We start from the raw sequence: 25,452 nt of genomic DNA on the forward strand, positions 1-25,452 counted from the left end.
ACAATGGTACAGGATAACTAAAAACAATTTCATTCATGAGTCCTACACTGTTCTCTAGAGACTGCCTTCCTCAATGGATTTGTAATCCTATTATTAGAGTCAGAGATGGGCTTGTTTCAAAATAATGACTATGATCTAGTGGAAATATTGGGATTTTGATACACTATACTTGAATATGTTCATAATCCTGTATTATCCTGGTGACATGTTGGCTGATGAAGGCTAGACTGAAGATTGTTCTGGTGGTACTAGTAATTTGCAGCCTGTATGTCGTTTCTCTAAGAAGCACTTTACAGCTGAACCTAATGAAATGTTACACACCTATCAGAATTCTTGTCTTGGGGTGCATAATTTCAGAACAACTCCTCATTGGGGGAAATATTTATGATGAGTATTTCCTCCTCCTAATCTTTAATTTTCTGAAGTGTGACTAGATAGTAACAATATTTAGATTTTGTTACTATAGTCTGTAACATTACTAAAGCAAACTGTTTGTGTGTCAAAGATGTAGCTATTTAACCATATACTGAGTTCCAGCCCTGATTTTATAGAGTTGGAGGTTGGAAGCAGGGAGAATACACCTCATATCCCATTGCTACCATAAAGTATTTAATTGAACACACAAGTATATTAGTTTCCCCTTCAGTAAATTAAATTTCTATAACCCTTTTTGAGAGCCTCAGATGGAACGTGAGTATTAACAAATTAAGCTTCACAACACTTCTGTGTGATAGATAAATATTGTACTTGTTTTATAATAATGAAACTGAGGCACAGAGCATTTCAGCGATTTAGGCAAGTCATGAAGCATGACAATAGTAGAGAAGAATAGAATCCAGGAGTCCTGACTTGCAGACCTCCCTGGCCTAACCACTAGACCACATTGTTTCCACTTTGTTAAATGATTTTATCATTCAATCCCTTCTCACAATATTATAGAATGGTTTTATGTCCACATATGTCTTGCCTACCCTGATCTGTCCTCAAGGACACAAAAGTCAGCTTTGGGTGGGCTATGAGGATTTTTAATTTAAGTAACTGATATTTTATCATAGTATAATATTCTTCTAAATGTGTAAGCAGTCTTCTTCAACACTGGACAAACTGAAGAAATCTAAAAAGTGTTCTGTGCCAACTTTGCAATCAGATCTCCTAAAAAATATACAATTGCAGTTCCAAAAATAATGTAATCGAGAGAGACATCAAGGAAGAACAACGTGGGAGGGAAATCAAGTTAGAGAGTGGTAATTTTGAAAATTTCCATAGTCTTTTTAAATACAGGGCAGATGTTTGGTAAGAATGATGGAATGTTTTCTGAGTCTTAAATGTTTGAAGATAGATTCATATTTATATTTTTAATTTCCTTACAGCCTAAAATTTACAGCAGTTACACATTCCACAGAAAATGACATCATCAGTGCTGTGCCCACCTATTTCAAAAATGTAAACTGCTAGAGATGTGGGGGGAAAGGCACTCCAATGAGTCTTCACAGTTCCTTTATTCATTGGCGTCTTTGCCAAGTTCCAGTTTTGGTGGTGGTTTTGAGATGCAGATAACTGTCTGCTGTAAACTGACTGGAAGTCAGCAAACAGCCATCAGATATCTAGAACTGGTTGGAATTTATTTGGATTCCCCCCCCCCCCCCTTATATCTTAGCCAGTTAATAGAGTGGTCAAAATCTTTAGAAAATTTGAAATTTCAACAAAAAATGTTGATAGAAAAATTCCAAGACTTTTGATGATTTTTCCCCCCCCTGCATTTTGCAACCGGCTGTAATAGTAACTTTTAGTCACTACTGACCTGGACTGGTTTGAAACCAGGGATATACAAGTGAAAGGCTCCCCTAATCCATTCTTAATCCTGCAAGCCATTCTCTCCACATATCATGGAGGTGCTGCTCCATGAAAATGATTTAGACTATAAGTAGATCATTGAAATCAGATATTGAAAAGAATTGCTATATTTTTGTCTAAATTCCAGCTGATGCAGGATTGTTTCCTCCAGCATATTCTCTAGCATTTTGACTAGCTCAATTTTAAATGACTCAAGTGGTGGGGTTTTTTTCACCACTTTTCAACTATGTGTTTGTATGGTGCTTAGCCTAATGGGGCCCAGTGGTTATGGGAGCTGGATAGGCACTCGCTACACTGTCTCTAAACCCACATGGGACTCCCCAATGTTGGGGAATTCCAAGCAGGGGAGATAACAGTCAGTTTTTTTCCCCTTTGCACTGAAAGAGTGCCTCAGAGGGAGCAGAGCCAGGTTCTAGCCCATATATTTTATTACTTTACTTTTGCATGCAGCATTTCTGCATTGTTCTGTTGTTATCTGTATTGAGGTAGCACCTAGAGACCAAGATCCCATTGTGCTAGGCACTGCACAAATGTATAATAAAGTAGCATGGCTCTCCTGCCCCAAAATACGTACATACAAAGTACAACATCGCAGACAGTAAGTAATTACAACAAACAGAAGGAGAAGCAGAGTGAAGAAATGAGACAATAACGTTTGACAAAATAAGCAGGAATATCAACATGCCAGATGACTAGCTATGTCAAATTCTACTCACTTTGTGGTTCAAGAAGAATGTTTGGATTTTTTTGACTTATAGTGTAATTGGTGTTCACTTTAAATAATGATGTATCTAAGTGGACATGAAAATTCTCTCATTCCCCTCTAAATTGCCTATTAAGAACATGTAATTTTAAAAGTAAAATGTATATATACTGTATTTGTTTGATAATACTTAATATGTAGCACTTGTATTACTTTACACATTAAAAGCCCTGAGCAGACATTAGCAAATTAATTTTCAAGCTTTATTTAGAAGTAAAACCTTACAGCTTGATTAATTTAAAAACGGATCTATGCAAGCATGGCTTCCCCGCCACCCCCCCACTCCTTAGTCTTTCTATCTTTGGCTATGGTCTGACCACTATTTGGATGGGAGCTCTTCAACGAAAATCCAGAATATCATGGAAAGTGGCATTAATGACTCAACAGGTAGAACTTTTCCCTATGAGACAGTGTTGAACCAGTGCCCCCAGCAAGGTATTGAGGTAGTGTTCGCAATACCATCTTTCCTGGGATGTTTATTTATTTTTTTTAAATGCTAACCATTCATACCTTTTAAGACGTCATGGAACCTTACATAGTAGAAGAGAAATTCTAATTTATGTACTTTCATTCTGCCTAACTAAATCCTCTGAAGTTTCAATTCGATATGGTATTCTTCATTTCCTGTCCAAAACTGAATTGTTCTTGTACACCATTAAACACCCGCTGCATCTTGTCCAAGAACAGATTGTATTTCAGTGATAAGTTTACTGATTCCTCTACTTGTTGCGTGTAAAGCATTTCGGGATCTTGGTGCTCCATAAATGTGAAATAATATAATTATTAAGCACACAATTTGCAAAACACGTGTTATGTATTTTACAATTTTATTTTATTGAATGGGGAAATATGTCAGAACTGGACATTGTTATCTGTGGCATGTAAGGTTTCAGTATGTAGTTGCTGTGCAATATATAGCATTTATTCTTCATAGAATTGAGCAGTAATTGCTCCATAAGCTAAGATGTAGGTTGTTCAGTTTTCCACTTAAATCCATTTGCTATCTAGCTTAATGTTTTCAAGTTACGTCAAAGTTGTAAATTGCGTTACAAAACATTGTATATAACCATTCTGAAAGTTGGTGTAATAGTTTTTCTAATTAACTTGTTTAGCCTAGTTTTTTAGTAACATTAGCTGTTTCATCATTTTTAAGGTATTATGAGTACTCTTTGTGGCACCATCAATAACCTAAGAACTCATATGGTTCCTTAATCATACAGATTACTCATCATTGCCTGTTCATAACAGAAGCCTGAATTGCATGTTAAGATTGTCTGATGATAATCAAAATCTAGTATTCACTTATCATTGCAGAATTAAATGACAAGATAATAGCATTACATTAGAACAATGTTTCTTTTGATTGAATACCTGTTTCAGTAAAAGTGAAACCTCCAGATCTATATATATAGAGCAGTACTGTGAATGTGTTTAATAATAGGATTGAAGTGGAGAAGTGTCCTAAATGATCAGATATAATTCTTTGAAGTCAAATCAGTTTTTTATAGTGAATTACTTAGAACTAGCTGAATATTTTTGCCTAATTTGCTTGGACTATTTGTAAAATTGCATAATTGTAATTCACTGTTCTAGCTTGATCTTTGGTCTTCATGTTGCACATTCTCATCAACAACAACAAAGGTCATCTTCCCATATTAAGCAAGCTGGTTGCTTCCCACAGGCACTAGTTATGCTATGCTGCTTTAAACACTGAGGCCTGGATTCTCATCTTACTTACCCTGGTTTCACACAAGTTTAGTTCTATTGACTTAAATGTGAGTTACTTCTGATTTAGACCAGTGTGACTGAGAAGAACAGCTCTGTTCACTGTTAAATCAAGAATATATATGGAAGTCTGCTTCTTGGAAAGTGTGAATGAACTCAGAGAGCAGGGCTACTAACTAACTTCTGTTGGGAAACTGTGGTTACAGACCTTTGTTTAAATATATCATAGCTTTTGTTGAGCCTAATCATATCTAGAATAAATCCTAGTCTCCTGGAAAAGTCTTCAGGAATGAAAGTGAATTAGCAGTGGATACACGCTTTCTTGATCTAATTTCAAAGTTGAGTGAAATGACTGTTCATTGTGAAATGACATATAGCTTTAGAAGGTTGCCTGCACTTACCTATGATGATGTCACAACGGGAGTCTTTTGAAAGCTGCAAAACACAGACGTGCTCAGTTCCACAGCCATCAATATTTTGGTTCCCTACAAGGCATTGTTCTGATGACACATGAATTAGTGCAAGTAGCAGTCAATTGTAATGGTTGCCATTAAAAGTCAGCATGCACCCACATTAACTACACAATGGTATTTGAGGTCTTGCAGTTATCCCCTCTTCGCAGTATAGGAAAACACTGCAGAATGTCACATGCCTCTGGGTGGCAATCATTTGTAAATGCTGACTTTATTTCAGCACTTCATAACCCATCTGTTGATTGATTTTTAAAAAATCTATGTATTTTTGTTTAAAATAACTGGAACCCTTCCACTTCTTCACCCTGTCTTTCCACCCCCATCTCCTTGGAAACAAGTGTCACAGTTCAGGACTAGGTACACCTTTGATCCCTCTCTGGTCTCTCCAAGTGCATCTGCATAGATGATGAGCCCTGTTCCTTCAACTCTTTCAGGTTTGAATACCATGATTCTGTCACTCCTAGACCGGGCCCATGGCTCCAGTATCCTGTGTACCAACCATGATTGCCCAGCATGCCCAACAGGGATTGGCTGCCTGCAAGTCTGCCCTGCTTGAGCTTTGACCAGTGTTGAACACAGAGATGACAAAAAGCCTTTTCAAAACAGGGTATTGTTTAATCATAGCAGTGGGAGCACAACATGGCAAGAGAAATGAAGGTTTGACATCATAAGGTCTACACACATCTGATTCTTGCCTAAAGGTTTAAGTAGGCCTGGTATATCCTAGACATCCCAACCTTTGGGGACTGGAGATTCAGTCTCTCTCTCTCTCTCTCTCTCATGTCTTTCAGGGACTGTCTTTTTATCCACCACAAAGTTCTTTGTTTCATTTTCCCACCTGGATCCCCTCTACCCATATATGGTATTCATATTTATTCATACGGTTACAAGCCAGAGGTCGAATTCAGCATGGTCAGAGATTAAACTTAACATGAATGACACCTGCATTGTCTTTTAAGTATTGGTAAATAGGACCATCAGAAGCTATTATCTGCTTTCCTGCTCACATGCCTTTAGCTCTTGCAGGAATTAATCCTTTGGAATCATATAGCAAACAACACAATAACACTCAAAGAAAATACAATATTTAACCTATTGCAGGCAGTTTCCATGTCCTTCACAACAGGTATTTAGGAGTGATCCATTAGTACAGAGCTGTCCCATTTCAACTTCCTTCCAGACGAAAGGGTTAGGGATGTTCAGCCAGTGGTGAGAGCTACTTGGCTGAACATGCTTTAATGCTCTGTAATTACAAACAGCCCCAGGTATTCTGCTCCTCCTTGGGGAAGGCTCCACTGTATCCTTGCAAAAGCTCTGAACCTTCCCCTTTCCCTACTTCATAGCTTCCCCTCTGAGAATCTTTTTGCCACCAGCCTTCAAACCATCTTTTGGAGCTTGTCAGTGCAAGTGTTTAGGTACCTGAATGAGTTGCTTTTGAGTGACAAAAGGCATGCTCTCCCAACAGGTGCTGGGTTTGTTGCATTTGTGGTAGTCTAGGAGGTAAAATGTATTCTAATTTTTGAACCTTGTGTTTGGTATTCACTGCCACAAAGAAGCAGAATTTTGGGTAATAATATGACCAAATGCTGCTCTGCCATGGTATAGGATAACCTCTGTAGACTGTATTTATTATGAATACAACGGACATAGGGAGACTAGCCCTATGAATTCAGGTGAAATTTTTACACAAGAATAGAGGTGATTTATTCATTTGTTTTCTTGGAGTATTCAAAAAATCTGCTAGGGTTAACAAAATACATCTTTTCAAAATAGAATGATTCCAGACTATCTTGAATATAACTCTGGTGAATCTGCACCTGTACTAGTGCATTCAGTTCAGGGCACCCAGTCCCATGAAGATGTAGATGTAACTGGAGGGAATGCAAAGAAGAACAAAATGATTAGGTGGCTGGAAAGCGTAATTTACAAAGAAAGATTAAAAGAAATAAATATGTACAGCATGTCTGGATGGCAGCTAAGAGGTGGTCAGACATGGTAATGATCTATAACTCTCTGAAGGGTATAAATACCAATGTGAGAGAAAAATTACTCTAGGGTAGTCAAAGGAGGTATAATTAGCTGTAATGAGATGAAATTAACAATATGAAAATTTAGGCTGAATATCAGGGTAAAACTTCCTAACAGTGAGAGCTGTTGTTTTATTTATTTATTTATTTATTTATATGGTAGTATCTCCTAGGGGTTCCCAGTCATGGACCAGGACCTCATTGTCCTAGGTGATGTACAAACTTGTGACAAAAAAACAGTTCCTCCTTTGCTTAGCACTTCTAAAACTAGATTGGACAAAGCATTCATAAAATATGATAGGAAACAACCTGGCATGGGTACTGGATGAACTAGATAACCTAACAGGTCTCGCATATTGTCAGTTTTTGTGATTTATTGAATGAAAGGCTAACTCATCACTACCTCCTGCTGTAGCATCAACTTGAACATTGGTGCCACTTAAGATTGTATCAATGTAACTCTTATTTTTACAACTCTTGACCTATCAGTTACTAATATATGTAAATATTTTTTTTAAAATTGCAATAGCCTTACCACTCGTCTGCCAAAAGCTGGAGAAACTATCCATGGACATAAGTTTTTCATTGGTTTTGGGGGGAAAGGAGCCAATCAGTGCATCCAGGCTGCTCGACTTGGGGCCAAGACCTTGATGATTTGTAAGGTAAGCATTGACTTGAAGCCGCTGGATAACAACCAAGCCAAATGTTCATTCAAGCTTCAGTGGAACTTTTATGTGGTTGATAGAAAAGTTAACTCTCTTTTTAATGCATCTCTTCTCGTCTGGTTTTGGTTAGAAATGTATTAACAAAGTACTGCCAGGGAAACTGTTCTTAGTACTGCCAGGGAAACTGTTCTTCTGGTATTTACAAGACAGCCAAAACAAAGAATTGGATAGTGGTCTGGTGGGAATTGCATGTAATGAGAAACCACAAAGCCTAGAATAATGTCACCTGAGAGAACTTGAGATATTCAGAATTACACTGAGTTAAACTTGACCAGTCCCTCCTTTTTACCTTGTCCTGTATTGCAAGAACGAGAGGTAAGTTGATGATATTTTTTGGTTCTGCATTCACCAACCATGCTGTATTTATATATTTATAAATTTAATAACATATAATCAGCCTGGAATTCACTGCCATAAGTGGTCACAGTCAAGTACTGATAGGCTAAAAAATTTTTTGGAAGGGATATAAAACTTCATTCTTCATGGTTTAAACCAACCTTTACTAGGGATTAGAATGAGATCTTTGCAGGGAGCAGGGAACCATAGATTATTCTACATGTGCCTACTGTGGAATTTCATGAATCTTCCTCTGAAGCATCTGGGTGCTGGCTCCTGTTGGAGACAAGCTTCTGGGCTGGATGGATCATGGGTCTGGTTCAGTCAGGCAGTTCCTATATTCCTGTGTTACTGCATCTTGAGTTTGGAAAGGGATGATAATTTTATTACTGTTAATAACATCTGTTGGTATACAGGGAGCCATAAGGATAATTAAATGTTATGGTTCAAGGCTGATCACTGCTAGGATTAAGATGGAACTCCCTCCCCTTCTAGCCTTAGCCTTTACCCATCCTGCTGTAACCATAAAGAGCATTCCACACTTGACCGGATGCACTGCTCCCCCTTCTCATCTCTCCCCCCAGCCCCTTCTACTGAAGTACCAGATATTGGCCATGGCTAGGGACTGGAAACCAGGTTTGATGGACCAATGTCTCTTCTAAGAGGGCAGATACTATAGGAAAGAATGGAATTTTTATTTGTAATGAGGTCCACAGATCCATGATGTTGGGGTACTCTGCTCTATGCAGCCTTGGAGGCAGCCCAAACCTGTCAATCAGTGGCAGGAGAGGTGTGGCTCTACCTCTGACAAACTGCCGGATTTCATCTGTCTCTCCAGCTCCTCCCCACTGCAGAGCAATTATGAACAAGATGGGGGGAAAAGAACAGGGGAGGCTTAAAATCTTCAGGCTGTCAGAGTCTGCCATTGTTGGTAAGGAGGATTCCTTTTCTCCTCAGTCACCAGGACTCTGTCCTTGCTAACCCACAGAGAGTGCAGCATGGCAGAGAAGGCTAAGAGAGGGAAAGCCAGCTGCTGCGTCTCCTGCACCTCCCTCACTGAGTACCTGCCCGCATGGAGATCAGTGTCTGTTTGTGGAGACCCTGGTCTTTCTCAAATGCTCAGGCAGGGGCAGGGTTTCTAGCATCCTTTTTATAAGAGCCCTTAACATATTTGAAAACTGTTTTCAGGTCCCCGCTCAATCTTTTTTTCTCAAGACTACATATGCCCAATTTTTGACCTTTCCTCATAGGTCAGGTTTTCTTAACCTTTTATCATTTTTGTTGCTTTCTTCTGGATTCTCTCCAGTTTGTCCATGTCTTTCCTAAAGTGTGACACCCAAAATTGGACACAGTACTTCAGCTGAGGCCTCACCAGTGCTGGGTAGAGTGGAACAATTACCCGAGAGGCCTTACATGCAACACTCATGTTAATACATCCCAGAATAATATTAGCCTTTTTGGCAGCTGTATCACATTGTTGAGTTTTATTCAAGTTGTGATCCACTGTATCCCTCAGATCCTTTTCAGCAGTACTACCACCTAGCTAGTTATTCCCTATGTTGTAGTTGTGCATTTGATTTTTCCTTCTAAGTGAAGTATTTTGCTCTTGTCTTTGTTGAATTTCATCTTGCTGAATTCAAACCAATTCTTTAATTTGTCAAGATTGTTTTGAATTCTATTCCTGTCCTCAAAAGTTTTGAATTCTATTCCTGTCCCTCCCTGTTTTGTGTCATCTGCGGATTTTATAAGCATACTCTCCATTCCATTATCCAAGTCATTAATGAAAATACTGGATCCCGCAGGACCCCGCTATAGATATGCCCTCCCAGTTTGACAGCAGATCATTGATAACTACTATTTGAGTAGTTTTGCCTACGCTATGGAAGTGTCTTACCTGGCCATTTCGCAGAGGTGGAGCCTCATCTCCCATGCCTCTGACTGACAGTTCTGGTCTGCCTCTAAGGCTGCACAGAGCAGAGTACCCAATGTCATGGATCTGTCGACCTCATTACTTCAAGAAAAGAAATTTTCAGGTAAGACATGGATACATTTTCCTAATCTCCTGAGAGAGCCTTTTCTCACTAGATTTCCAGCCCAGTGTTTAGGTTAATGAGGTATAGATATGTATCCAAATCATACCTGCAAACCATCTGAGGTTCACCTGTCACTAGCTGTTCTCTAGGGTTTTCTTATGTTAGGGTTGTCAGTGTCCCAGATCTTGCAAGTCATAGATATTTGGTCTCTTTTTCTTCAGTAGCTGTTAGATTCTTGTATTGAAAAAGTTTATAAAGAATTTGGTGTTAATGTTCCTAACTGAATGCTAATTTTTTTTGTAGTGACACGTATCTTGAATTATTTGAAAATGGTCCAGAATTTGCTTACTGCCAAAGGTAGAATATGTGTTTCCTGAAATGTTCGCTTCATTAGTCAAATTCCATAGGCTGGTGGTATGGCTATTAACTTTACCAAAAAAAATGTATATCGACTTAAGAAGAGATAGTCCTAACCGTTTTTCCTAGTCTTATTTATGTGTTGGAGAAAAGGAAGACAAAGTAGAAGCAAGAATTTTTCTAAGCTCTCTAGAATTCACCAACATTTCTTAATTTTATTTAAAAATTAGAGTTCACTTTATAGCTTCACATAAATCTTACCTCAGACAGCATTTATACAGTCTCTGCACATGTCAATGGGACCTGCATAATATAATTCTACACATTCAAGGTAAAATAGCATTGCAATAAGTCATTGCTATTTTAGTTATTTGTTACGTTAACAATGTGACATTGTATGGAATATATGACAGGTTTCAGAGTAGCAGCCGTGTTAGTCTGTATCCGCAAAAAGAACAGGAGTACTTGTGGCACCTTAGAGACTAACAAATTAATTAGAGCATAAGCTTTCGTGGGCTACAGCCCACTTCTTCGGCTGTTAGTCTCTAAGGTGCCACAAGTACTCCTGTTCTTTTTATGGAATATATGAGACACTTTATGATATTGTTGACACCAATATTATAAAATTGCAAGGAATCTGAGAAGATATGCTGTGTAAGGTATCTGCGGAAATGTTACAATTCACCAAGTATGATAATTTTGTTTATATGTTTGTATTATAAGTTATAGATATGTAGAGTATATCTGTATTTCATACTTGTTCTGTGCATCTGGATGACACTCCCAGACAGATTGGCATCAGCACTGCCTAGCCTGCTTGATGGCCCATCAAGGGACATCAACTGTACAACGAACCCATTGGGGCTACACCTTATGACTCAGCAGGGCATGCAGGGACATGCCTATGGACAGAACTCTAAGGATTCCAGGCCATGTGCTGGGCAGCCTGTGTTTGGAACAAAGGAAATACAAGCTGCATGGGGAAAAGACTATAAAAGGCAGCTGCATCATCTCCATTTTGTCTTCAATCCTGCTTCTTGCTTCTGGAGTAACTTTTCTACAAACAAAGCTCTGGAAAAAGGACTGAATGACCCATCCAAGCTATGAATGTCTTCCAGAGGGACTTTCAAACTGGCAAACTCACCAATACTGCTAAGAATCTGATATATGGACTTTGAAGGCTTTATATGTATGTGACTGCTTTACCATTTAACAGCCCTTGTTCTTGTTCTTGTTTTTTTCTTTATAATAAACCTTTAGTTTTAGATGCTAAAGGTTTTGCTGGCAGTGTGGTATTTTGGGTACGATCCAGCCTAATATTGACCTGGCAATTTGGCTGGCCCTTCGGGGTTCAGAAGAACATTTTGTAGAAGAGTTTTTAAATAACTCCTCACCTTACTGGGTTAGATGGAACTTTGGTCTGACCCTGTATGGCTGTTCTTATGTTAACTTTAATCACACTTTGGTCTGGAGTCAGTTTGAGATTTTTGCAGTAATTCACTCACCAAACATTCAAAGATCATGTATCAGCCCACAAAAATCATGATTTCAAATAATAAATGGAAGGTTCTTTTTCTTTGTCTTCTGGTTTTTGTGATGGTGAAGTCAGTTTTTATCCCACCCACGTTGGTTCACCCTTCCCCAACAGCAACTCAGTGGCCATTGTCCCACTTTATGGGTTTGCCCCTATCTAGTTCTGTTTGCCAGAAATTGGGAATGAGCAACAGGGGATGGATCACTTGATGGTTACCTGTTCTTTCATTCCCTCAGAAGCACCTGGCATTGGCCACTGTTGGAAGACAGTGTGTTGCAGTCCAGCAGGAAAAATGTCTGACTTGTGCCAGTTTAATTAGTCTCCTCTGTGCACATCTTATCATGCATTTCCATCTTAATTGTGTCTTAAAGATTCCAGGTCATATTTTCTCAGCTTACAAGTAAAAATATGATGTTGTGAAGAAAAATAAGTGTCATGCATTATGAATATAATGGATCCACATACAGAGCAGTGTGGATACCATAAATTGCTATGGATTTTGTTTTCACTACCGAACACTGACCCTGACCCAGTCAGAATGACATGTGGCATATTGCTTTCTGTCTTTTGATCTGCGTATCTCTAGCAGTGGGTGCTGCTATTATTTTATATATATCACAGTAGCATCCGTTGTGCTAGACACTATAGAGGGATATACTAATTGACAGTCACAGCCCCGAAGACGAGACAGACAAAGGGTGGGAGAAATTAATAATTATTATCTCCATTTTACAGATAGGGAACTGAGGGACAGGGAGATTGTGGCTTGCCTAAGGTCATATAGAAAGCCTGTGGCAGAACTGGAAAATATTTTATTAAAGTTGATGTTTAAAATTAAATATACACAAGTTAAGAGGGAAGGTACTGTACATCTGGGGTCTGGCTTGAGTTATGAGGGACTACAGGCAGGGCCGGCTCTAACTTTTTTGCCGCCCCAAGCAGCAAAAAATAGCGCCGCCCTGCCGTAACAGCCCCCCCCGCCAAGCGCCGTGCCGCTGAACAGCCCCCGCCCCCCGCCGCGCTGCCGAACACCCCTCGCCCCCCACCGAGCGCTGCGCTGCCGAACACCCCCACCCCCCGCGGAGCGCCGCGCTGCCGAAACCCCCGCAGAGCACCGCACCGCCGAAACCCCCGCCGAGCGCCGCGCCGCCGAACAGCCCCCACGCCGCACTGCCGAACACCCCCCGCTGAGCTGCCGAACACCCCCGCTGAGCGCTGTGCTGCCGAACACCCCCCCGCTCCCCGTGGAGCACCGCGCCACCAAACACTCCCCGCGGAGCGCCGCGCCGCCGAACACCCTCCGCCGAGCGCTGTGCCGCCGGAACTCCCCCCCGCCGAGCGCCGCGCTGCCCCCCGCCACCCCAAGATTGGCCGCCCCTTACCAGGTGCCGCCCCAAGCACGTGCTTGGTTGCTTGGTGCCTGGAGCCGGCCCTGACTACAGGTATCAGTTACAAGGATCACGGGATACATACATATCACATAACCAGATTGGGGTGCGGGGTTTTTTAAAGCGTCAGTGGATAAGTGGGCTCGGGTACGCCACCCATGGAATGTATAAAGAGTCCAAGTCAGTATCAGTGTCACGAATAAGTACATGGGTGGGGTGCGTCCCTTGGTTCGTCAGGGAAGGAAGTCTCTTGAGTTCCAGGCCACTACCTTACCCTGAAGCTCATCCTTTCTCTTTCTTTATTGGCCATCACAAAAAAAGTCAGTCTTAACAATCTAAATTAAAGCTGTTCGGGGTGTGGTGGGAGTGTTCTGAATAGGTCTTGATTGTTTCACTTTTAGCAGCTATCTTGGGATGATCCTAACTGATTCCTCTAATCTTGGTGTCATTGTTCTGCAGCTGATGAGTTAAATTCTGCTTGTGTATCCCAGTTGCATTTCATTTTTTTTCTCAAAAAGAGGAAATACTGTATTGCCATTTATATAGTCTTTCCTTTTTATAGTTCCTAGCAGTTCAAGCATACAAATTGGTCTGTGAGTCCAACTTAGAAAGAATAGAGTGATCCTGAACCTTTACTTTGTTATAAAAGTGTAGCTGCATCTATAATTCAGCTCAGAATATGTAATCACCTTTTAAACCATGTTTTTCTCCACATTACTAGCTCTGTTATTTTTAGTAGCAAAAACTGGTTGCATTCCTTATGCAAGGAAAAGAGTAAACACTCTCCAAAAAAAGTTAATGACAGAATTTAGCATACTGAACAGATGGAACAAAAGATGTGTCAGCAAAGATATTTTTCAATACAATTAATTTGCAGGTACAGATTGAGTTTGACTCTCAGACTGCTAGAATTTCATCTGTGATGTCGTCAACCCTCCTGATGGCACATGGAAAAATGCTGATAGCAAGCCAGGGAAAGCACATGTTGAAAAATTGTGAATAAGAATGAGAGTGAATTACATCAAACACTGTGTAGCTACAAGCCTAGTAGAAAGGGATATAAATGTAGTGATTCTGGAATAAAGAAACAATATTTCAGTACATAGTATCTTCTGCAGTCAATAGACCAAGAAATGTGTTTGTTTTTCTATTTTTAAAATATTCCATCTAGCAGGGTCTGAGCATATGTAGTGAACATTTAAAAACAATATATTACATTTATTGATGGTGTCAGATTAAATGTACTCAATTCTAAAATGATCTTGATGCCCCATATTCACATCTCCCTGAGGATAGAGCTTGAATGAATAGATGAGCCTTACACAGTGCGCTGAAGATAAACAGACATGGATGCTGATGGTCTAGGGCCATCCACCAAGAACACCTTCCTTTCAACATCAAGATGTGCAAATCTAGGAGCTGTAAGCAAAAGTTCCCCACCTAATCTCAATTTTTGTGACAGTTAAGTAGCAAGAGATGCAAGTCTCTAAGATATCCAGAACCTAAACTTTCTAGACTTTCTAGAGTGAAACCAGCAAGTTGAAGGGAATATGAAGTCAATCCAGCCTTTGGAGAACAGCTATGAAATGCCTCTGTGACTAAGGCCTTGGCTACACTTGGGACTTCACAGCGCTGCCGCCAGCAGTGCTGCGAGAGAGTTCTCGCAGTGCTGTATGTACTCCACCTCTCCGAGGGGAATAGCTTGCAGCGCTGCGAGTGAGCGTGCAGTGCTGCAGGCTCTGATTACACTGGCGCTTTACAGCGCTGTACTCGCTGCGCTTAGGGGGGTGTTTTTTCACACCCCTGAGCAGAGCAAGTTGCAGCGCTGTACAGCGCCAGTGTAGCCAAGGCCTTAGTAAGTGTGTAGCTATTGCCTTGTGCACTAGCTGAAGCTTCACAGAAGCCTTCATGGTTATCCCCAGGTAAAGCACATTGTAATAACACAATTGTTAGGTCACAAAAACATGGATAACTTTGATGAGGTCCCTGACCACAGACTCTATCCAGGAATAATCAGTGATCCAGAAATACCCCAAATTGCAAACCTCCTTGAAACTGGTGTGTATGCACCCTCACAAACCGGAGCAGGTGCTTATCCCATTTATTAGCATTAACTTCATATGACCTGGACTGTCCTCAACCACTTTTCTGCCTTACAAACTGCTATTTAGAGACATTGACTGCCCCTAGTGAGATTTTAAGGTAAATCTCTTGCAGATGTTGTAAATGGAAGTTCCCTTCAAAATATGGCTGTGCAATGGGATGAGCAAAATAAGAGAATCATCTTATGATTTAAATGTGTGTTTAGATTTAGGTTTTATATAGTCTTTCTTGTATTCAAGGTATCTCGCAGAGCTGAGGTACATACATACCTCACAGTAGACAACAAGGCAACCACTTGCTCGGACATAGTTTTGAATATTAGCACTTGTGTCATGGACAAAAAGACCATTGGCTAGGACATTGGGCTTATCTCCCAATTCTTTGCCCAATTCATTGGCCACTAGACAGCAACCAGGATGGAAAGAACGGATCTTTATTTAACAACTTATTTGAAGGATGACTCAAGCAGTAACATTTACTGTTGCATTGCACTATTAGTGTTGCCCAGTTTCTGGTGTGGGACTTTGTTATGCTCATACAAAGCACACGGCTCTTTTATAGAGGAGAAGGCAAAAATGCTGCATTTATTGAAAATACAACAGTTAGCATATGCTTTTCAGTCTCACTCTCTCTCTCTCACACACGCGCGCGCGCACACACACACACAGTCCTGCCAGTTGATGTTTATAGTTACCAGTCTGTTGTAGCTCGAGTCAAACTAATAGCCAGTTAGATTGAGCACGAGTGAGGAGTCGCGATCTGATGCTCCGAGGCTTTGCAGGACTGAACCCAGAGTTCCATGGCAAAACACCCCAGCTTTATAGTTGTAAATTCCCATTTGAGTCCATGCATTTTGCAATGTCGTCCTGTAATCATTAGTCCTTAAGTGGTGTTAACCTTGGGGTTTTCTGCTGTTATCATTTGATGGTTATTGTCAGGCTTCCCATCGTTATCTCCTATTTGTTGTCTCGCCTTTGGGGGTACCTGCCTCACCTCTGAGGTCGTCAATGCTGCTAACATGTTTAGCATCGGATACAATGGATGTTTTCTGATTGTCTCCTGGTCTTTCCAAGTCTCTCACTTTTTCTTGATCATCTGGACATTTGTGAAGACTTTCACACGTTATCTTTTCCTAATGCATGGATTCCTCATTCACACAAACAATCTCTTACAGAAACCTTCAAAGGTATACAGGCAGCAGTATTTTATATTCAGCAGAATACATTGTAAATCAAGCCTTGCTAAATCTTATAACTAAAACAATTCACATTGGGGCTTCAGGCCCTCAACATTTCTCTAATCTATTTATCATAGACACAATACAAAATCCTGTCTCTTACTAACCAAACTTTATAACAGGTCCTAATTGTAATGCATATTGGAAACAGGATCCCAGTCTCAGAAGGTCATTCCTTTCTGTTATTCAGAAAGGGTGGCTGGCAGGATGAAATCAAAGTTTACATCAATTCTTATAGTACAATTAGTACAATTATAAAATCCTGCTCCCACAACTTGAGACCACAATTTGCTCTCTCAGAAGTTAGAGTACAAACAACACAGCAATGCTGACATGTAGAAACTGACCTTGCTGAATACGTAGGCCCAGTTGGATGAATTAAAAGTTACATTGGCTTTATAAATATGTAAAGTGTGGGTTTAGGTCATGTAAAAGTGACTCTTTCTTTCTCCACATGTGTTCCCTGTGTGTCTTTGAAAAAAAGTGTTTGTTCCTATGAGCCCTGCAAAGCTACTCAAAATGATAAGCTTAGTTCCAACTGCAGACACTCTTTAAGGTGATGTAAGAGGCAGAAAAGAGCATAGCTTGACTCTCAAACCCTATTTAAAGTTGTCAGCATAGTCAGTTAAAATAAAAATCATGTTTTGATTTGTAAACTGAGTGCATTTGGTCTGGAAGTCCCAGAGGGAAAATAAATATAGAATCCTATGATAACATGTTTACAGACTCACTTTCCAGACTATACACTTAAAATGTATAAAACCTAAGTCAGCCACTCATACATTCCCAGAACACTGGACATTCCAGTACTTCCAGGAACAGCATGGCCCAATCCTGCAGGTGTGACCCTGCCCTTTATAGTTTGATGGTGCATGTGAGGTCACACCACACGGAAGTGCTATCTTTAAGAGCATGCTGCCCCGCCTCTGTCAACATAACCTTGTACGTATGGTGTTTGCAAGGTCATGCCATACAGGGGGGTGCCATTTTAAGAGCTGGAGGGGCGGGGTATTGTCCCCCATCTGATACTGGACAAAATCACATCCATTTTTGTCCCCCTACCAGTGAGAGACAAACCTCTCAAAAAGAGGACCATCTGGTTTAATACCAGACAAGTGGCCTCACTAGTAACACCTGATATTTTTGCAGTGGGGGAGACTTAGAGCTAGAAAAGTATTTTAAAACTCAAAATGTAGATTGCAATTAAAGGGAACAATGGAATTACTATTAATATTTCAGTCTGAAACTGAATAATGGCAAAAAGTGCAGGATAGAGTTATAGTGATGTGGCAGTGTCACAATATTTAAGGTTGCATCACTACTTCTGTTTAAAGGTCATCCCCTTTCTAAGTCCTCCAAAATCGACATGCTTAGTCAGATTCCTTTGAAATATGGTCTGCCTCAGGAGAGTGCAGAGTAGAATTAGTGACCCAAATTTGGAGTTGTTTGATCCAAGGGTTCTGGACATATAATTCCCTCCAAAATAGACATTTAAAAAAAAGTTTTGAAATGTTTGGTTGGTTGGTTTGGGTTGGGTTTTTGTTGCACAGAGCTAGAAATAAATAAATATTGATGCTGGTCAATATGGTCTCACTCTGTTGAGTTTTACCCATGCATGGCACTCACTAAAACTTTGGGGGCCCAAACTGAGAATAGTATTTAAGAAATGTACAATTTTTTAAAGTGTGCATGTGCCAATATAGGAAAACCCACTGGAGGGTTTCCAGTCCTGCCATTTTATAAGCTTTAAAGCTCAACTCTTGTAAGTGCTCTACAATCCAAATGGTTACAAGGATTGCTTTGAAATTTGATGTTCCTCATTGGGGTGCAGGGTAGTGGTAGTGTGTCAAACTTGGGGTTATTTAACTATGGGGTTCCAGAGTTACCCTCTACCTAACACAGTTTCCTTCTACTGTGAAACTGAAAGTTACAGGATGAATCACCGACAGACCTCATTGAGACTGATTGCTGTGAACTCACCTTCAATTAACATAACTAACGATAAATTAATCACAATCCCCTTGTGATAAAGTGGGAATTTTCTGTAATATTTTATGCATGATAACTTACTTGACTAGGGATTGTTACCCAGTGGATGCAGAAGGGTTAAGATGGTCTTGGGGCAGAGCAGGAGACATGTGGTGCTTGGGTCTGGTAATTGTCTGGGGTGATATGAATGGGTCGTTAAGGGCTGGGTGAAACACTTATATCAATGAAATATCCAGAAAGACAATGGGAACCCCAAGGACTGAACAACTGACATCTAGCAACAGGAAACTCCAGCAGGTGAACATGTAAACTCAAAAGGGAGGAAGACAAAGGATGGAAAGGTGTCAGGTGTTAAGGACTGGCCTTTAGAGAGAGACAGAAGCTTTCATCTGGAACTAACAGACAAAGAGACAGAGCCAAAATGGATTGTACAGCAGCTGAGACAGAGCCTGAGGTTGGCCAGTCTGAACTCTGTCTTCACCTTTGCTTCTAAGGACTTTCCAGTGGTGTTTTCTAGTTGACTAATAAAACCACTCTCTGTTTTGAAAAGGCTGCCTGGTGTCATTACAAATACTTGCTGAGGTGCATTGATCTCTGAAGAGAGTAAAAAGTCTCTAAACAGGACTTTATCTCAGTTCAATTCATTGGGCAGAGCTCATTCTCCTGAGCTCTGACATTCTCCTGTCACTGTAGTTAATCCACTTTCCTGGATAATCTTAACTTCCATTGACCTAATGCTGTCTATGTCAGGGGTTAGGTCGGCTAACTACATCACTCAGGGGTGTAGCTGGGTCGACTTAACTTTAGTGTAGACCTGGCCTCAGTCATGAAGATCTTGGTCTGACCCTAAAGAAGACTGGGACCCCTTGGGGGTCTGGCACACTGAAGGGGCTCCTCCAAAGGACTGTTTAAAAGCCGGGGCATAACACAGATCGTGTGGCTCCGTGACACCTCTTCCGAAGCCCAAAGGAGTTTTGGAGTGAGTGGCTGGGGGTTGCTGCAATTTGAGAATCATGGGTGGCAACGTTGTTTGTGGGGAATGTAATTAAAGTATTTGGTGAAGAAAAAGACACATGAATGCTTCCTGGGGAAGGGGAGAGTTTTGGAAGCAGAAGAATGAGGGAATAGCGGGGAGAGAGGTTTGGGACTGCAATGACAGGAAGGGGGATAATGGCCATGTGTCATAACTATAAAGGGAAGGGTAACAGCTCTCTGTGTACAGAGACTCCAAATCCTTTTACCTGTAAAGGGTTAAGAAGCTCGGGTAACCTGGCTGACACCTGACCCCAAGGACCAATAAGGAGACAAGATACTTTCAAATCTTGGGGGGGGGGAAAGGCTTTTGTGTGTGCTCTTTGTTTTAAGGGGGGTTCGCTCTTGGGACTGAGAGGGACCAGACATCAATCCAGGTTCTCCCCATCTTTCTAAACAAGTCTCTCCTATTTCAAACTAGTAAGTAAAAAGACAGCAAGGCGTCTTAGATTTACTTTGTTTTCTCAACTTGTAAATGTACCTTTTTACCAGAGTGTGTATCTTTGTTTGCTGTACTTTGAACCTAAGACAGAGGGGGGTCCTCTGAGCTCTTTAAGTTTGATTACCCTGTAAAGTATTCTCCATACTGATTTTACAGAGATGATTTTTACCTTTTTCTTTAATTAAAAGCCTTCTTTTTTAAGAACCAGATTGATTTCTCCTTGTTTTAAGATCCAAGGGGGTTTGGATCTGTATTCACCAGGAGTTGGTGAAAGGAGGGTGGAAGGAAGGAGGGGGGATGGTTAATTTCTCCTTGTTTTAAGATCCAAGGGGGTTTGGATCTGTATTCACCAGGAGTTGGTGAAAGGAGGGTGGAAGGAAGGAGGGGGGATGGTTAACTTCTCCTTGTTTTAAGATCCAAGGGGGTTTGGATCTGTGTTCACCAGGGAATTGGTGAAAGGTTTCTCAAGGCTTCCCAGGGAGGGAATTCTTGTGATGGTGGCAGCGGACCAAAGCTAAGCTGGTAGATAAGCTTAGAAGTTTTTATGCAGGCCCCTACATTTGTACCCTAAGGTTCAAAGTGGGGAATCAGCCTTGACACCATGGGTGGGAGGGTAGGGGAGAGTGTTTCAGGGCTCAGGTGAGGAGCATCCACCAGCTCTGCCAGCACCCAACCACCTTGTACCCCAACTTTCCTTCATAGACTAATAGATTCCAAGGCCAGAAGGGACCATCGTGATCATATAGCCTGACCTCCTGTATAACACATGCCACAGAACTTCCCCAAAATAATTCATAGAGCATGTCTTTCAGAAAAATGTCCAATCTTGGTTAAAAAAAACCTCAGTGATGGGGAATCAACCATGCCCCTTGGTTAGTTGTTCCAGTGGTTAATTACTCTCACCATTAAAAATGTACACCTCATTTCCAGTCTGAATTTGCTATCTTCAACTTCTAGCCATTGGATCATGTTATAGCACTTTCTCTGCTAGATTGACGAGACCATTATTAAATATTTGTTCCCCATGTTGGTACTTACAGACTGTAATCTCATCACCCCTTAACCTTCTCTTTGTTCAGCTAAATAGATTGAGCTCTTTGAGTCTATCACTATAAATTATGTTTTTTAATCCTTTAATCAATCTTGTGACTCTTTTCTGAACCATCTCCAATTTATCAATACCCTTCTTGAACTGTGGACCCCATCACTGGACACAGTATTCCAGCAGTGGTCACAACAGTGCCAAATATAGAGGTAAAATAACCTTTCGTTGCCTTTTCAAGAGTCCACTGTTTATGCATCCAAGGATTGAATTAGCCCTTTTGGCCATAGCATCACACTGAGAAATCATGTTTAGCTTATTATGCACCACAACTCCCAAATCTTTTTCAGAGCCACTGCTTCCCAGGATAGAGACCCCATAATGTAAGTATGGTCTGCATTCTTTTTCCCTGGATGTATACATTTTCATTTAGACACATTGAAACACATATTGTTTGCTTGAAGTTGAACCAAATTTACCAAACAATCCAGATAACTCTGTATCAGCAACCTATCGTCTTCATTATTTACTCTTCACTCCCCAATTTTTATATTATCTGCAAACTTTATCAGTGGTGATTTTATGATTTCTTCCAGGTCATAGATAAAAATGTTAAATAGTGTAGGGTGAAGAACCAATCCCTGCGGGACCCCACTAGAAACACACCCTCTTGATGACAATTCCCCATTTACAATTACATTTTATTATTATTTATAATTACATTAACAAACTTTTAATCCACTTAATGTGTAAAATGTTAATTTTACCTTTCTAGTTTTTTAATCAAAATGCCATGTGGTACCAAGTCAAATGTCTTACAGAAGTCTAAGTATATTACATCAACACTATTAATTTTCTCAACCAAACCTGCAATCTCATTAAAAAAAAAAAAAAGATATTGAGTTAGTTTTACAGCGTGACAGGGCACTAACTTTGGCGCCCTTGTCACTGGGGTTGCTGCAGCATGGGAAAGATTATGGGCTTAATTGAAGTCAATTAACTAGTTTCTGTTGTGGATTACTGATGCTTGGGTGGCAGTTGCTGGGCTAATGAGGCAATTGGTTCAGTAACTGGGAGGATATGTTTGGAAGGAACAGTGGATGCGCCTTGGAGAGAAAAGATAACTTTGTGGAAAACTCCTCCTGCTGTAAACTTGTGGTACATTCTGTTTTGCTTTGACACTGAAGATTAAATGCAGACATGATGAAAGAGAATCAGTCTGTGTGTGTTTGTGGCTAGGACACTGCAGGAACAGTCTAGGCTGCGGTATTCACTGGCTAAGTGAAGGGACGCTCTGTGACAGACAAGATCTATTTTCCATAAACTCGTGTTGATTGCCATTAATTATATTAGCCTCCTTTAATTCTTTATGTTGAGTCCTATATCATCTTCTTCATTATCTTGCCTTGAGATCATAGAATCATAGAAGATTAGGGTTTGAAGAGACCTCAGGATGTCATCTAGTCCAACCCCCTGCTCAAAGCAGGACCAACCCCAACGAAATCAATGTCAGACTGACAGGCCTATAGTTACCCTGGTCATCCCGTTCACCCTTTTTAAATATTGGCACAACTTTAGTTTTCTTCCAGTCTTCTGGAACCTCCCTGTTGTTCCAAGACTTAAACAAAACAACATTATGATCCAATGAGCTCCTCACCCAGCTCTTTTAAAACTCTTGGATGCAAGTTATCCGGATCTTCTGATTTTAAGATGTTGAACTTTAGTATCTGCTATTTGACATCCTCCTGAGATACTACTGGAATGGAAAGTGTATTATCATATATTACTACACCATTTTTATTTTTCCTAAATACAGAACAGAAATATTTATTGAACACTTCCACCTTTTCTGCATTATTAGTGATAATTACCATTTGCATCTAGTAATGGATTGATACCATTGTTAGGATTCCTTTTGTTCCTAATATACTTAAAATATTCCTTGTTGTCCTTAACACTGCTGACCATAAATTTCTCCTTGTATCCCTTTGCTTCCCTTACCAGTTTTCTACAGTTCCTTCTGATTTAAAGCTTATGATTTATATTTATATTTATACTATCAACTTCCCCTTTCTTCCATTTGTTATATATTATTTTTATAGCTGTCTTCCTACACCCCATCCCTTGGCCGGTACATCCCAAACTGTTTGCACCCCCAACTTTGTCAATGCAACCCTAACCTTCCTATACCCCCAGCACAGCCAATGCACCCTAATCCCCCTGAAACCCTAGCTCTGCCAGTGGATCCCGACCTTCTTGCAGCCCAAAGTTGTGCCAATGCATTTCAACCCCCTCCACCCAACTACTCTGCCAATGCACCCCAACACATACATAAACTCTGCACACATCCACCAATTAACTTATGCTGTGAGTTCTTTGGGGCAAGGACTGTCTTTGTTATTTCTGTGGCATGTTAGATGGAATCATGTGGGTAAGACTGAATGAGTTTAAAAAGGAGTGAAGTATTTGTACATTTCAGCAAGGGTGGGCATAGCAGAATAAATGTTTGTATGTTAATCGGGCATATTGGGGCATTGCTGAAAGAGGGTAGAGCTAAGGTTGCATGAGCAACCTTAACTGTGCATTTCCTGGTTTTCAGAAGTTTGAGTTTTGCTCAACTCAGCAGTCTGCCAGGGTATGACGTGCCACCAAGCAACCATAACTCCTTCTCAATGTAGGTTTTTGCCACTGAATACTCAACTTAGTGTTAGAAGGATGAATGAATTATAATGCCAGTGATACAAGGTGAGTATGAAAGGTGCATAATTTTGTTTGTATCTGATGTGCTTTTTATTTTAGAGGTGGGAGAGAGCTGTAAAATGCTATTTAATCAAGTAATTGAGATAAAAGAGCTCTAAAATAAAGTCTAGTGTATGATGGTTGCATTACACCATTTTGCAGACTGTAAAAGATTTAATGTTCGTAACTTCTTTGCAGGTTGGGAAGGACTCGTTTGGCAATGATTATATTGAAAATTTCAAGAGAAATGGGATTTCTACAGGTAAAATTTCAGTTTAAAAATAATTTGTTAATTTTTTAGATAAAATTTGAAACTAGAGATGGAGGAGGTGAAAGGGTAGATTGGTTAGGTTGTCTAATTCACACACCCATTCTGGTGCAGAATGGTTTCTGCAGTGTATTCACCATTACTTTGTCCGGTCTGGTTTGAATTGGCCTACGTTAAATCTTTAGGCCAACATTTTCAAAGGTGGCCATTAATTCTGGATGCCCAATTTGAGGCACCTAGAGACTTACATTCAGAGGTTCTGGGAACCTGCAACTCCATTTGAAGTCTATAGGAGTTGCACATGCTTAGCATGACTGAAAAATGAGGTTCAGGTTGAGCACCCAAGTATTGAAGCATCCAAAATTAGTGTCCACTTTTGAAAATTTTGCCCTTAATTTTTAGCCTAAATGTTCAATGTTGATTTACAGCAGTAAATAGCAGGATCTAAATCATTGTCAGGGGATGGCAGACTTCAAAGACGGAGAAAGTTCTACTCTCGTAAAAGTCACTACAAAGACACTAGTTCCTCCTTAAAGCGTGGTTTGGTTCTACTCTGTAATGTGAATTTATATAAATGGAACCTTCTTACTTGGCATATGTGTGTGTCCCGAGTCATATCTATTCACTTCAGTGATGAAAGTAAATTGTTGTTGCCTTTGACTCCTGTTAGCCTTGCAAAGCCAACATGGCTAAGAGAGAGTGAGAGACTTGCATTGCTTTGCTGATTTCTTCTTGTGTATCACCAATGGCCTGATGAAAAGCATCTTAAAATCGATGGGCGTCTTTCCATTGATTTCAGTGGATGTTGGGTCAGGCCCCAACAGAACTACTGAGTAAATCCCAATTGAAATCAGTGGGGATGCAAAGTGTCACTGAAGGCATAATTGGACAGACAGGGAGGTTGCACAGTTGTCTTTACCAGCCTTTAGCAGTTCAGTTACTGATGATGATGTGTGAGAAGTGAACAATCCAGCTTGATTCTCACATCCCAGGCTAACTTTGCAGGGCTGGCAGTTAAGAAAAATATCTTTTTGCTTGTAAACTGAGTACATTTGATCCATATATTATAATGAAGTAATAACAGTCCAACCCTGCAATGCTATTTTTACATATCTCAGAGTGCAGCCACATTTTTAAATGTACTTTTTTTCAGGAAGTCTCTAAATCCTAGTTTCCTTCTCTATCTCAGTTGCTTGACACTTCCCATTATAAGACCCAATTTTCAGTTACTTATAACTTTGTCGTACTTTAACTGTTCAAGTTGAAATTTTCCATGCCGGGTATCAGCCTCAGGCTACATTTTTCTGGAAAATTTCAGCCCAGAATGGTCCAGTTGTTTCTGAGAATGATGCTAGGGCAAAATACATTGCTTTGCCTATGTTAAA

The 25,452-nt window shown here is 40.3% G+C and overlaps 1 protein-coding gene across 1 annotated transcript in view; it reads left to right on the plus strand.

Annotated features, from left to right (window-relative positions):
- The window catches only part of RBKS (ribokinase), a 99,494-nt gene that overhangs the window by 16,874 nt on the left and 57,168 nt on the right, over positions 1–25,452 (plus strand). Inside the window, exons 2-3 of the mRNA XM_024198172.2 lie at positions 7,372–7,504; positions 23,998–24,061. Of these exons, the coding sequence (XP_024053940.1) occupies positions 7,372–7,504; positions 23,998–24,061 (197 nt within the window). The remainder of the gene's footprint in view (positions 1–7,371; positions 7,505–23,997; positions 24,062–25,452) is intronic.

Source organism: Terrapene carolina, unplaced genomic scaffold, assembly GCF_002925995.2.
Source record: "Terrapene carolina triunguis isolate 2854851 unplaced genomic scaffold, T_m_triunguis-2.0 Scaffold85, whole genome shotgun sequence".
In the NCBI taxonomy this organism is placed as follows: domain Eukaryota; kingdom Metazoa; phylum Chordata; order Testudines; family Emydidae; genus Terrapene; species Terrapene triunguis.